Source organism: Sycon ciliatum, chromosome 7, assembly GCF_964019385.1.
Source record: "Sycon ciliatum chromosome 7, ocSycCili1.1, whole genome shotgun sequence".
NCBI classification, from domain to species: Eukaryota; Metazoa; Porifera; class Calcarea; order Leucosolenida; family Sycettidae; genus Sycon; species Sycon ciliatum.
Window position 1 is genome coordinate 12,619,438 of NC_088649.1, and position 12,500 is coordinate 12,631,937.

The 12,500-nt window shown below is 47.1% G+C and overlaps 1 protein-coding gene across 1 annotated transcript in view; it reads right to left on the reverse strand.

Annotated features, from left to right (window-relative positions):
* Positions 1-12,500, reverse strand: part of LOC135821025 (nucleolar protein 10-like) — a 35,971-nt gene that overhangs the window by 6,175 nt on the left and 17,296 nt on the right. The window contains exons 13-17 of the mRNA XM_065334077.1: positions 3,699-3,777; positions 2,585-2,632; positions 1,194-1,273; positions 472-570; positions 101-175 (exon numbers count right to left, since the gene is read on the reverse strand). Coding sequence (XP_065190149.1) covers positions 101-175; positions 472-570; positions 1,194-1,273; positions 2,585-2,632; positions 3,699-3,777 — 381 coding nt within the window. The remainder of the gene's footprint in view (positions 1-100; positions 176-471; positions 571-1,193; positions 1,274-2,584; positions 2,633-3,698; positions 3,778-12,500) is intronic.

The following is a 12,500-nucleotide window of genomic DNA, read 5'->3' on the forward strand; positions in this document are numbered from 1 at the left end:
AGAGAGAGAGAGAGAGAGAGAGAGAGAGAGAGAGAGAGAGAGAGAGAGAGAGAGAGGAGAGATAGATAGAGAGAGATAGAGAGAGAGAGAGCACACTCACCTTCTTTTTCTTCTTATCACCAGTGTCATCATCAGCCAGCCGTTGCGCCAGAGCACGGTTGACCTTGGGAAGTTTCTGACCAGAACAATATGGAGGATGAGAGTATAGAACAATATGGAGTATGAGAGTAGAGAACAATACGGAGGATGAGAGTATAGAGCAATGTAGTGGATGGGGAAACATTCTAAAGCAAGCTTGATCTCACCAGAACATACCTGTTTGAAAACTAAAGTAACAGAGTGCGCAGTATACTTTGAATAGTGGTACACACAGAATTATCCTCTAGCCGCAGTGCATGCTAGGAAAGTGACATGCCTGGATACAAGGATGAGCCACAACTACAAGCAGCAGCTTGATCAAGTGCTTCTTACCTGCAGTTGCAAACGACTGCTCCGGTCTGTTTCCATTTTCTTGGAGATCTCCTTCTTGTGGAAGTCCTTGTAGGAGAAGGGCTGCATGAGACTCTTTGCCTGCACAATAGGAGAAGGGGGAGAGAGACAGAGAGAAGGAGTCAGAGAAACAAAAAGTGCAGCATAGCAGCACAGAGTGAAGAGTATATGCCTGAGTTTACTGGCATACTCGCAGCAACACAATCACAAACCATACTAGTGTGTGTGTGTGTGTGTGTGTGTGTGTGTGTGTGTGTGTGTGTGTGTGTGTGTGTGTGTGTGTGTGTGTGTGTGTGTGTGTGAGAGAGAGAGAGAGAGAGGGAGAGAGAGAGAGAGAGAGAGAGAGAGAGAGAGAGAGAGAGAGAGAGAGAGAGAGAGAGAGGGAGAGAGAGAGGAGGGAGAGAGAGAGGAGGGAGGAGAGAGGAGAGAGACAGAGAGAGACAGAGAGAGAGACAGACAGGGCGAGAGAGGAGAGAGAGGAGGGAGAGAGAGAGAGAGAGAGAGAGAGAGAGAGAGAGAGAGAGAGAGAGAGAGAGAGAGAGAGAGAGAGAGAGAGAGAGAGAGAGAGAGAGGGAGGGAGGGAGGGAGAGAGGGAGAGGGAGAGAGAGAGAGGGAGAGAGAGAGAGAAAGCCAGCCAGCTAGAGAAGGGAGAGACAGGGAGACAGAGGACCCGAGAGACCGAGAAAGACCTGCTATAAAAATACCTTTTGGTAAAGGCGAATATCGATAAAGAAACCATGAAGGGACTGCCGGACGAGATTGGAGCCAATAAGATGATCCAGGCCTGAGCAACGACAACATCAACAATAATGACAGCAATGTTAATAACGGCACTAGTAGATGAGCAAAAGCAGTAGAATTATTCACCCATCTTCAGATGAATATTCAACACCATACCCTCGCAATCTCAATGGTATCTCAATTGCAGTGTTTACACGGGCTTGTCTTCTTGTCTTGTGTACCGGGTTTCAATCAATCAATACAATCATATCTTTATGCTTCAGATGGTGGGTAGGTAGGTGGGTGGGTAGGTGAGGCGGGCTGTAGCCAAACTCTTTCGGTCCGTGAAAGTTAGCTATAATGCCAGATGGCGCCTAAGTAACTACTCGAGTACACACCAACAGCTACACAATCATATACATATACATATACAGTCGTGTGTCACCTATCCGGCGTTCAGTCATCCAGCATGCCACTTGTCAGGCAGCTCAAGTTTACCAGTGTGTTCCATGCAAACCGTTCTGATCAACACCCTGAGCACTGACTTATTGATGTGCTTAATTTTGTAGGGGTGAAAGTTGGCACTGAGATCCCGAGTTCGAGTACTCTGATTTTCTCCGATCGAATATTCGAGTATTCTTCATCTCCTAAAAATTGCACACCAAGGGCCTTAAAATCACAGGATACAAGCCTGATTGATCCGGGTAGCAGTCATTTTTCTCGGGTATATTGATTGGCGGGTCAATTGGGCTCTCTCTACTCGTGAACCAATGTTCCCCACACAGTCTGCACATCAGTATCAACTGACTGCTGCTCTGAAATTGCAGATTTCGGTGGTAAATGCATGTACCATGTATGAACGAGTACTCTGATTTATTCCGAGTACGATTATTTAATAATAATATATTATATTTAATATTTTGAAAAACCCCGAGCGAGTACTCCAGTATTCGGTATACTCAGTAATTGTTTCACCCCTAAAACATTACAAAACACAAGTACTTGAAGTATCGGCTACGAAAAGTACCGTAATGTCGCGTATAAAAGCAGGTGCTTACAGCCGTATAAGCCGGTGTTCAAACCATGCTTCTATTCAGGTTATGCTTCTATTCAAAACATGCTTCTACATGTCAACATCTTCAGCCTACACTGTGCAGTGCACATTGTCACACATGTAGTGTGCAAGTACATGTGCTTCTATTCAAAACATGCTTCTGTGTCACGGCACGCTTTGGAAAATCGGCTTCTATTCGAGTGTTGCTTCTATACAGGTCATGCTTTTATACGCGGCACTACAGTATGCCAAAATAAAGGCACACGGGCGACCATAAACATGCACACAGCCCAGCAGCACACATAACTACAATCTACTTACCATAGTTCTCCAGTTCTGTTTTAGTCAAGAACTTGTAGTCATCGTACACTGCAATAGAGCGAGAAGAAGAACAACAACTCAATAACAAGCAAATCAAGCACAGGACAGACTCCACGTTCGATTTATGTGTTGACTGCTGCTGCTGTTGTTGTTGTTGTTGTTGCTGCTGCTGCTGCTGTTGTTGTTGTTGTTGTTGTTGTTGTTGTTGTTGTTGTTGTTGTTGTTGTTGTTGCTGCTGCTGCTGCTGCTGCTGCTGCTGCTGTTGTTGTTGTTGTTGCTGTTGCTGTTGCTGTTGCTGTTGCTGTTGCTGTTGCTGTTGCTGTTGCTGTTGCTGTTGCTGTTGCTGTTGTTGTTGTTGTTGTTGTTGTTGTTGTTGTTGTTGTTGTTGTTGTTGTTGTTGTTGTTGTTGTTGTTGTTGTTGTTGTTGTTGTTGTTGTTGTTGTTGTTTCAAATCTTTATTCTCACGATAGCCAGTGGCCAATAAGAGATAATAGTGTAAGAAAGGAGAAAGAGTGAGGAAGAATTGGGTGGGCAGAGCCTAGGGGTTAATGACTACTTAAGTGTACGGGCAGGGGTGGTCGCTACACGAGCATACAGAGTTGTGCAACAGCAGGGATATCTGGGATTTGAAGAGAGTACGAGAAGGGATTTCGCGAAGCTGGGTGGGCAAGCAATTAAAGTAATGAAGGGCCTTGTACAGGGGAGAATGGAGACAGCGATCAGTCCGCAGAGTTGGCAAGTGTCAAGTACGAGAGCGACGTAAATTATACGAAGGTTGCACGCTGCTAGCAGGTTGCAGCGAGAGTATATGTGGTGTTGTTGTTGTTGTTGTTTTAGTTTTTTGAATTCTTTATTCTCACAATGGCGCCATCGCCAATAAGAGATTGTTGTTGTTGTCGTCGTTGTTGCTGCTGCTTTAGGTGGTGATGACGTTACTATTTCACTTGATTTTAAAAACCATGTAAAGCCGTGCAATAATGTACAGCGGTAACAAAAGACTGGTTCAACATTCAGAAAACTTTAAACGCCTGACAGCCAGCTATAGATGGGGCAGTTTCGCATAGCCAAACAGCATCTAGCTGGCAATGGCAGACACAGCACACTATTAGCCTACCAGTAGGCTCCGGACTCTCCTCCAGTTCTTCAGTTAAACTGTCGAGGAACGAACACCACACGGGCGCTGGACCGAGAGCCTGAAAACACAGACACACACACACACACAGACACACACACACACACACACACACACACACACACACACACACACACACACACACACACACACACACACACACACATACATGCGCATGGACCAGCAGCAGCAGCAATAGTCAATTTACTTGGCACGATAGCTCAACTCCATTCCCATTATTCAACACAGTCACTATGTGACAATACTAAGCAGTGGCAGATCAATCCGATCAGCCTTACTATTTGAGCCCATTGGGGGGAGGAAGTTATGCATCAGATATATCACATGGTCACTGACATGGGCACACACACACACACACACACACACACACACACACACACACACACACACACACACACACACACACACACACACACACACACACACACACACACACACGCCACGTCATACAAACATCTAACTCTTCACTGAAAGGAAAACTATACACTATCAACAGCCTTCAAAGGTACGCTGCCGAAATCATCACTGGAGTAGACCTGCTTCATAATGATGAAGGGCATACTACAAAGTGCATAAAAACATGTGGGACGAAAATTAACAGGTGCTGCACTGTTTTTAGATCTGCAATGCGCCAAAAGTCAGCTAGTGATGCCATCCTTATAATCAGCGCTATGTGGCCGTAATACAGTTGCGCTCACTGAAATCCGACCCAAAGTGCAAAGCTGGTGCCCTGGACTAGTTCCGATTACATCATTGTACGTCTACATGTGTACGTCCAGCCGCATTCATTCCACTTCCAGGGCGTCAAGCGCCGTGCAAGTTGAGGACGCCAGCTTTCCACATTGGGTCAGGTTTCACCAAGCGCACCTGTAGCATGTCACAGTCAGTGCACACAAGCGTACACACCAGTGCACACAAGCATACACACCAGTGCACACAGAACAGCATACACAGGGACAGGGCTGCACAGTCACGGGCGCTAGCTGACGTTAGCCCACACGCCAGCGCACACAGGCCAGTGCAGCACAGAGATAGGCGGCGCTAACTAGCACACCAGTCAGTGCACACCAACCAATCAATGTTCACAGGGCTAGGGCCTGGGGCTGCTGGACAGTAACCCACACTAACAACAAGCTCGTACAGCTAACTAGCACTTGCAGCAGGATTTCATTGAGCAGCACTACATGTTGTAGGGAAAGAGGCGCAATTTCCATCACTCCGACTCATGCACACGCACACACGCACGCACACGCGCGCACACACACACACACACACCTTGACCTTTGACCTTTGACGCCCATCGCCGGAGGCGATGATAGCAATGCTACGGCAGAAGCCATAGCAACTTGTGCTGGGATTACACCATTCAACAGCTTGCAAGGCTGAAGAATTGACCGTCACTATTCAGCCTGGTCTACACCATACAGCTATTTGGAGTGACATTTTCTGGCCAGTGAATCCCTATTTTTGGTCTTTTTAATTTTTTTTTCCCCGCACACACATCACACCACCATCACACCACATACTCCGGCATGCACTGGCTGTTGGTAACCACCCAGGAGAATGAAAGAAAAGTCAGGAAGAGTCTGAAAAAGAGAAGAAAGACGTGTGTGACCATAATCGTCGGGAATCGAACCCGCAATCTATCGATTGGAAATCGCTGCACATACCACTGCACCATATGGGACACACACACACACCTTTGACCTTTGACCTTTGACGCCCATCGCCGGAGGCGATGATAGCAATGCTACGGCAGATGCCATAGCAACTTGTGCTGGGATTGCACCATTCAACAGCTTGCAAGGCTGAAGAATTGACCGTCACTATTCAGCCTGGTCTACACCATACAGCTATTTGAAGTGACTTTTTCTGGCCAGTGAATCCCTATTTTTGGTCTTTTCATTTTTTTTTTTTTTTTTTTTTTTTTTTTTTTTTTTTTCACCCATACACACACACACACACAAGCTAACAGTCTGTGCACAAGTGCCAGAAGCACCACACATCACACGCAAGAAGCATCACAAATCGCAAGCGAGAAGCACCACGCATCACACCTCAGCAGCACACTGGTAAGCTGTGTGAACACATCATGAGTATCTCATACTGCACTGTCTGTGCACGTAAGTGACACCATACACATGCTACATTGTAGTACTGTTCACACTACATTCACACTACATTCACACTTCATTCACACTACATTCAAACTACATTCACACTACTTGCAATAAAAGACAGCAGCACGGTCTGTACATGGCATACGAAAACTCTGTAGGTTAATCAGAGAGCAGAGCGGTTTTCAACTACTACTAAAGAACACTGGATCATTGCTGTCAACTGAAGGACTCAAGCGCAAGTCAACTTGAAGATGGCCAGCAGAGAGATAACTCAGAGTCAGCTGACCGTGCTGGCTCTGCTGCTCCTTTACAGGGTGGTGTCCAGTGGTGTGCTAGCATTGCCACTTGCCGGCACTGAGCATGGAGCCAGTACTCCTCCAAGCTCACTGGAGGAGATGGCGGAGCTGCGGCTAGCAGCTGAATTACACTCCGCACCAGTGCCGTCGCCATCGCCATCATCACCATCACCACCACCACGGCCAGCAGCTGCAGGCGTGGCAAAGGCACAACACCCGAGCACCGCAGCGGCACTACCACACGCCATGCCGGTGCGCGCGAGCAACGCCGACGGCCGTGCTGAGATGCAACCGCTGGCGAGTAAGCTGAACAACGACGAAGGCGCCATCAACAACAGCCCATGGACGAGCAACGTCGAACACATCAGGGTCAAAGCGGCTGCAGCTTCCACTGGAACCGATCTAAAACATGAGCTGCGAGTCACATTGGCTGCTCCAAGCCACAGAAACTCACAGCCACAGACAGCAACATCCTCACCAGCAGCACCGCCAGCAGCAGCTTCAGGGACTGCACAAGCGACTGCTCGGGATAACGAGGAGATTCATCCTCGCCAAGGCATCATATTCAACAGGAGTAGCACAACGGCCAATGAAGACAGCAAACTCCCTGACACAACAGTACAACTTGCTAACACAACAGCACAACCTCCTAACACAACAGCACGACTGTCAGCTCTGGAGAAGAAGATCAGTGACCTCGAGTTGCGTTTCTGGAGGTCGGAATGCCTTGGTTTCTTCATACTGGCATGCATAGTGCTACTATTACTACTGTCCTGGCCGAGTTGGCGTCTAGTATATGACGCACACTTTTGCAGACGAAGCAACACAGCATTCAAGGATGGAGCTGAAGTGCATGTGGCTGGAGCTGAAGTGCGGGTGGCTGGATCTCAAGTGCGGGTGGTACCATCCCGTCTCTCGGTGTCGGTCGCAAGGTGCCGTCCTTCGTCGGGTAAGCAGTCTACACGCCACAGCAACAGCAGAGACAATTCGAGAAGCGAAGATCGACACACCACGTGTGTAAAAAGCACATGCACACGCGCACAACCAGTTGCAACCTCGACAACATCACGCAGTGCCCCGCAGTGCCATGTAAGTATTGTAGTGCCAACAAAGCATCCCTAGGCTACCTGGCGACTAAGTGCATGCTGTGTATACCACCTGTTGTTGCTGTGCTGTGAGATGTGAGATGTTTTTCTCAGTCTGCGATCCTGTTTCCCAAAACAAGCTGCGCAATTCAAATGCTGAAACAATAGACATGATATATCTGTCTATCTAGATCTGCAGCTCCGCAATTCTTCCACTGCTATTGCTGTACGCTGTATGCTGCTCCTGCAGCTGTATTTCACTGCTGTATGCTGCTGCTGCTGTATGCTGTACTGCATGCGTACATATACCGTATATACTTTTTCATTGGCTCGTGTTAATGTCGTATGTACCGTTCCATTGCCTCGTGTCCTCGCTTGTCACAGTATTACCCGTAGCTGTGAATGCGCTGCTCATAATGCGTTTATGCTTTGTACGACACGTGTGCCATCTGAAGAATTTACATAAAAAACAATTGGTTGTGCTAGAGTTGTGGCCAATGGAAAGATGGGCATAGTGAACATGCTAATGAGTCGTGTAACGCTCAGCATACCATCGGTACACACAGCATAATCCTGGCAGCAATTCACGACAGATCTCTTGCAGTAGTGATACATGTGGACTTCTAGCCAGTCAATTTTACAGAATGGCTGGCTAATTTCCGCTTCCAGGCTGCTATTAAGCAACACTTTAAAGTGCACTTTGAAGTCCAGCAACCTCCAGAGACATGAGTAGACAGAAGTCACAAGGGGTCTGATGTGAGTGTGCCACTACGAACCATACAGACTGAGAACCGATGGACTCGACTTCACGTTCAAAATAGATCACAATCGTGATCATGAGATCTAACGCATCACACGCGAGAAGCACGCGAGAAGCACCACACATCACATGCGAGAAGCACCACGCATCACACCTCAGCAGCACACTGGTAAGCTGTGTGAACACATCATGAGTATCTCATACTGCACTGTCTGTGCACGTAAGTGACACGATACACATGCTACATTGTAGTACTGTTCACACTACATTCACACTACATTCACACTTCATTCACACTTCATTCACACTACATTCACACTTCATATTTTTCCACACCCGTGTGTTATTTTCTTCCTCTCATACCCTGGTTTCTCATCATATTGTGTTGCCTTTGCCCGTAAAAGAGGCTGTTGTGTGACATCCACACTACATTCACACTACATTCACACTACATTCACACTACATTCACACTACATTCACACTACATTCAAACTACATTCACACTACATTCACACTACATTCACACTACATTCACACTACATTCACACTACATTCACACTACATTCAAACTACATTCACACTACATTCACACTACATTCACACTACATTCACACTACATTCACACTACATTCACACTACATTCACACTACATTCACACTACATTCACACTACATTCACACTACATTCAAACTACATTCACACTACATGCAATAAAAGACAGCAGCACGGTCTGTACATGGCATACGAAAACTCTGTAGGTTAATCAGAGAGCAGAACGGTTTTCAACTACTACTAAAGAACACTGGATCATTGCTGTCAACTGAAGGACTCAAGCGCAAGTCAACTTGAAGATGGCCAGCAGAGAGATGACTCAGAGTCAGCTGACCGTGCTGGCTCTGCTGCTCCTTTACAGGGTGGTGTCCAGTGGTGTGCTAGCATTGCCACTTGCTGGCACTGAGCATGGAGCCAGTACTACTCCAAGCTCACTGGCGGAGATGGCGGAGCTGCGGCTAGCAACTGAGTTTTACTCCGCACCAGTGCCGCCGCCATCGCCATCATCACCATCACCACCACCACGGCCAGCAGCTGCAGGCGTGGCAAAGGCGCGCAACACCCGAGTACCGCAGCGGCACTACCACACGCCATGCTTGTGCGCGCGAGCAACGCCGACGGCTGTGCTGAGATGCAACCGCTGGCGAGTAAGCTGAACAACGACGAGGGCGCCATCAACAACAGCCCATGGACGAGCAACGTCGAACACACCAGGGTCAAAGCGGCTGCAGCTTCCACTGGAACCGATCTAAAACATGAGCTGCGAGTCACATTGGCTGCTCCAAGCCACAGAAACTCACAGCCACAGACAGCAACATCCTCACCAGCAGCACCGCCAGCAGCAGCTTCAGGGACTGCACAAGCGACTGCTCGGGATAACGAGGAGATTCATACTCGCCAGGGCATCATATTCAACAGGAGTAGCACAACGGCCAATGAAGACAGTACAACTCCCTGACACAAGGCAGTACAACTTGCTAACACAACAGCTCTGGAGAAGAAGATCAGTGACCTCGAGTTGCGTTTCTGGAGGTCGGAATGCCTTGGTTTCTTCATACTGGCATGCATAGTGCTACTATTACTAATGTCCTGGCCGAGTTGGCGTCCAGTATATGACGCACACTTTTGCAGACGAAGCAACACAGCATTCAAGGATGGAGCTGAAGTGCATGTGGCTGGAGCTGAAGTGCATGTGGCTAGAGCTGAAGTGCGGGTGGCTGGATCTCAAGTGCGGGTGGTACCATCCCGTCTCTCGGTGTCGGTCGCAAGGTGCCGTCCTTCGTCGGGTAAGCAGTCTACACGCCACAGCAACAGCAGAGACAATTCGAGAAGCGAAGATCGACACACCACGTGTGTAAAAAGCACATGCACACGCGCACAACCAGTTGCAACCTCGACAACATCACGCAGTGCCCCGCAGTGCCATGTAAGGATTGTAGTGCCAACAAAGCATCCCTAGGCTGCCTGGCGACTAAGTGCACGCTGTGTATACCACCTGTTGTTGCTGTGCTGTGAGATGTGAGATGTTTTTCTCAGTCAGCGATCCTGTTTCCCAACACAAGCTGCGCAATTCAAATGCTGAAACAATAGACATGATATATCTGTCTATCTAGGTCTGCAGCTCCGCAATTCTTCCACTGCTATTGCTGAACGCTGTATGCTGCTGCTGCTGCTGCTGTATGTCACTGCTGTATGCTGCTGCTGCTGTATGCTGTACTGCATGCGTACATATACCGTATATACTTTTTCATTGGCTCGTGTTAATGTCGTATGTACCGTTCCATTGCCTCGTGTCCTCGCTTGTCACAGTATTACCCGTAGCTGTGAATGCGCTGCTCATAATGCGTTTATGCTTTGTACGACACGTGTGCCATCTGAAGAATTTACATAAAAAAACAATTGGTTGTGCTAGAGTTGTGGCCAATGGAAAGATGAGCATAGTGAACATGCTAATGAGTCGTGTAACGCTCAGCATACCATCGGTACACACAGCATAATCCTGGCAGCAATTCACGACAGATCTCTTGCAGTAGTGATACATGTGGACTTCTAGCCAGTCAATTTGGAGTTACAGAATGGCTGGCTAATTTCCGCTTCCAGGCTGCTATTAAGCAACACTTTAAAGTACAGTTTGAAGTCCAGCAACCTCCAGAGACATGAGTAGACGGAAGTCACAAGGGGTCTGATGTGAGTGTGACACTACTAACCATACAGACTGAGAACCGATGGACTCGACTTCACGTTCAAAATAGATCACGATCGCGATCATGAGATCTCCACCACCGGCGGGAAGAAGGAAAACAACCATTCATCACCAGAACGGACAATCACGGCTTTCCACCCCAGCATGATGAACGGAGCTAGGAAACCATCCAAGCGAACTTTCAACGTGGAGAGAAATGTTGGGTGAATGAAATAATGATGCATTATTTGTAGGGCTGAAACGATCATTTAATAACTCCTAACGATCAACCAATATCGTTAACGATCGATATTATTGGTTTTATCGATTCTTGTCGGCTCTATCGCACACCAGTTTATGAAAAAATTCCATGATGCCTTTGCTACGTTAGAAATTTGTGGCACCGCACTGTTGACATCTGTAGAAATCTGGCTGGTTTTATCAACATGAACTAATCAAGTACTTCAGTAGAGAATTTCCTGTTGTTTCTAGAGCGAAGAATCTTGTCATCACCCTCTGGCAACTGCTCTCATCTCCGACTTCTACCACAAATGAACCGAAAAGGCAACGTCTTCTCTCCCGATCTCTTTCAAAGCCACAAATCAATTTTACTGCGCTTGAAAGTACATGATTGCACTCGTATCCACTATAGGATGGAGTGCAAGGGCTAGAATACTGTCACTGATATGCAGCCATAAAAAAATCGTTAGCACTCGTTTTGAGCACTAACGATTATCGAGTGCACTCTTAACGATCGATATGCGAGTTATCGGTATAATTGTTTCAGCCCTAAAATTTATTTGTCACCAAGTTCAAAAGAAGTTGAGACTCCATAGACATGAAGAACATCGTAGACGCAATATACTGGTCATAACGGTGGTAGACCATCACGGCTTTCCACCCCAGCATGACGAATGAAGCTTGGAAACCGTCCAAGCATACTTTCAATGCAACTGTAGAGATATTTCGGGTGGATAAAATAGCGATGCATTAAAAGCCATCAAGTTCAAAAAAGAAGTCCAAACTCAAGGAGATATGAAGAATATCGTAGACGCACGGCATGAAGAATAGAGCTAACGTAAGATGTGTCATAAAGTGGGAGACCGCCGCCATGGCTTTCCACCCCAGCATGACAAATGAAGTTAGGAAACTGTCCAAGGGTACTTTCTACCATGTAGAAACATGTCGAATGGATGAAAATTTATGAATGATGCATTAGGTACGTTCGGGCTTGGTTTAAATCTGGCTTTGGAAATTTTATTTTCATTGCTATCAGGTTCGGCCTCATTTTCTCTGTGCTGCGCTGATGAGTCCACAAAGGATGAAACAGTTCTGTCCGCAGATTGAGTAAATGACGCATTAAAAATTTAAAAAGCCAACAAGTTCAAAGAAATCCAGAGACACGGAGAGTAGAGTTGACGCTAGACGCATGGCCAAAAAGTTAAGAATGGCTGCACCGGATCTAATTCAAGATCAAGCTAGTTCATATAAGATCTTCGGAGACAGGATGACGACGGTATAGAGGATTTCAAAACGAACAAGAGATTGGTGTAGCTTGGGTGCAAATAACAGAACTACTCGAATGAACATCAACATGCTGTTTCAAACAGATAGATTGTTGTGCATTTTTTCCCCACACGTCTATTATGTTGGGCCGCAAGCCACTCCAGTCTCCCCGGAGGCGTGGGTTCGAATCCCACTGCTGCCACCATGCTATGTTGGGTCGCAAGCCACGCAGGACTCCATTGCGGGACAAGACAAGGCCCGG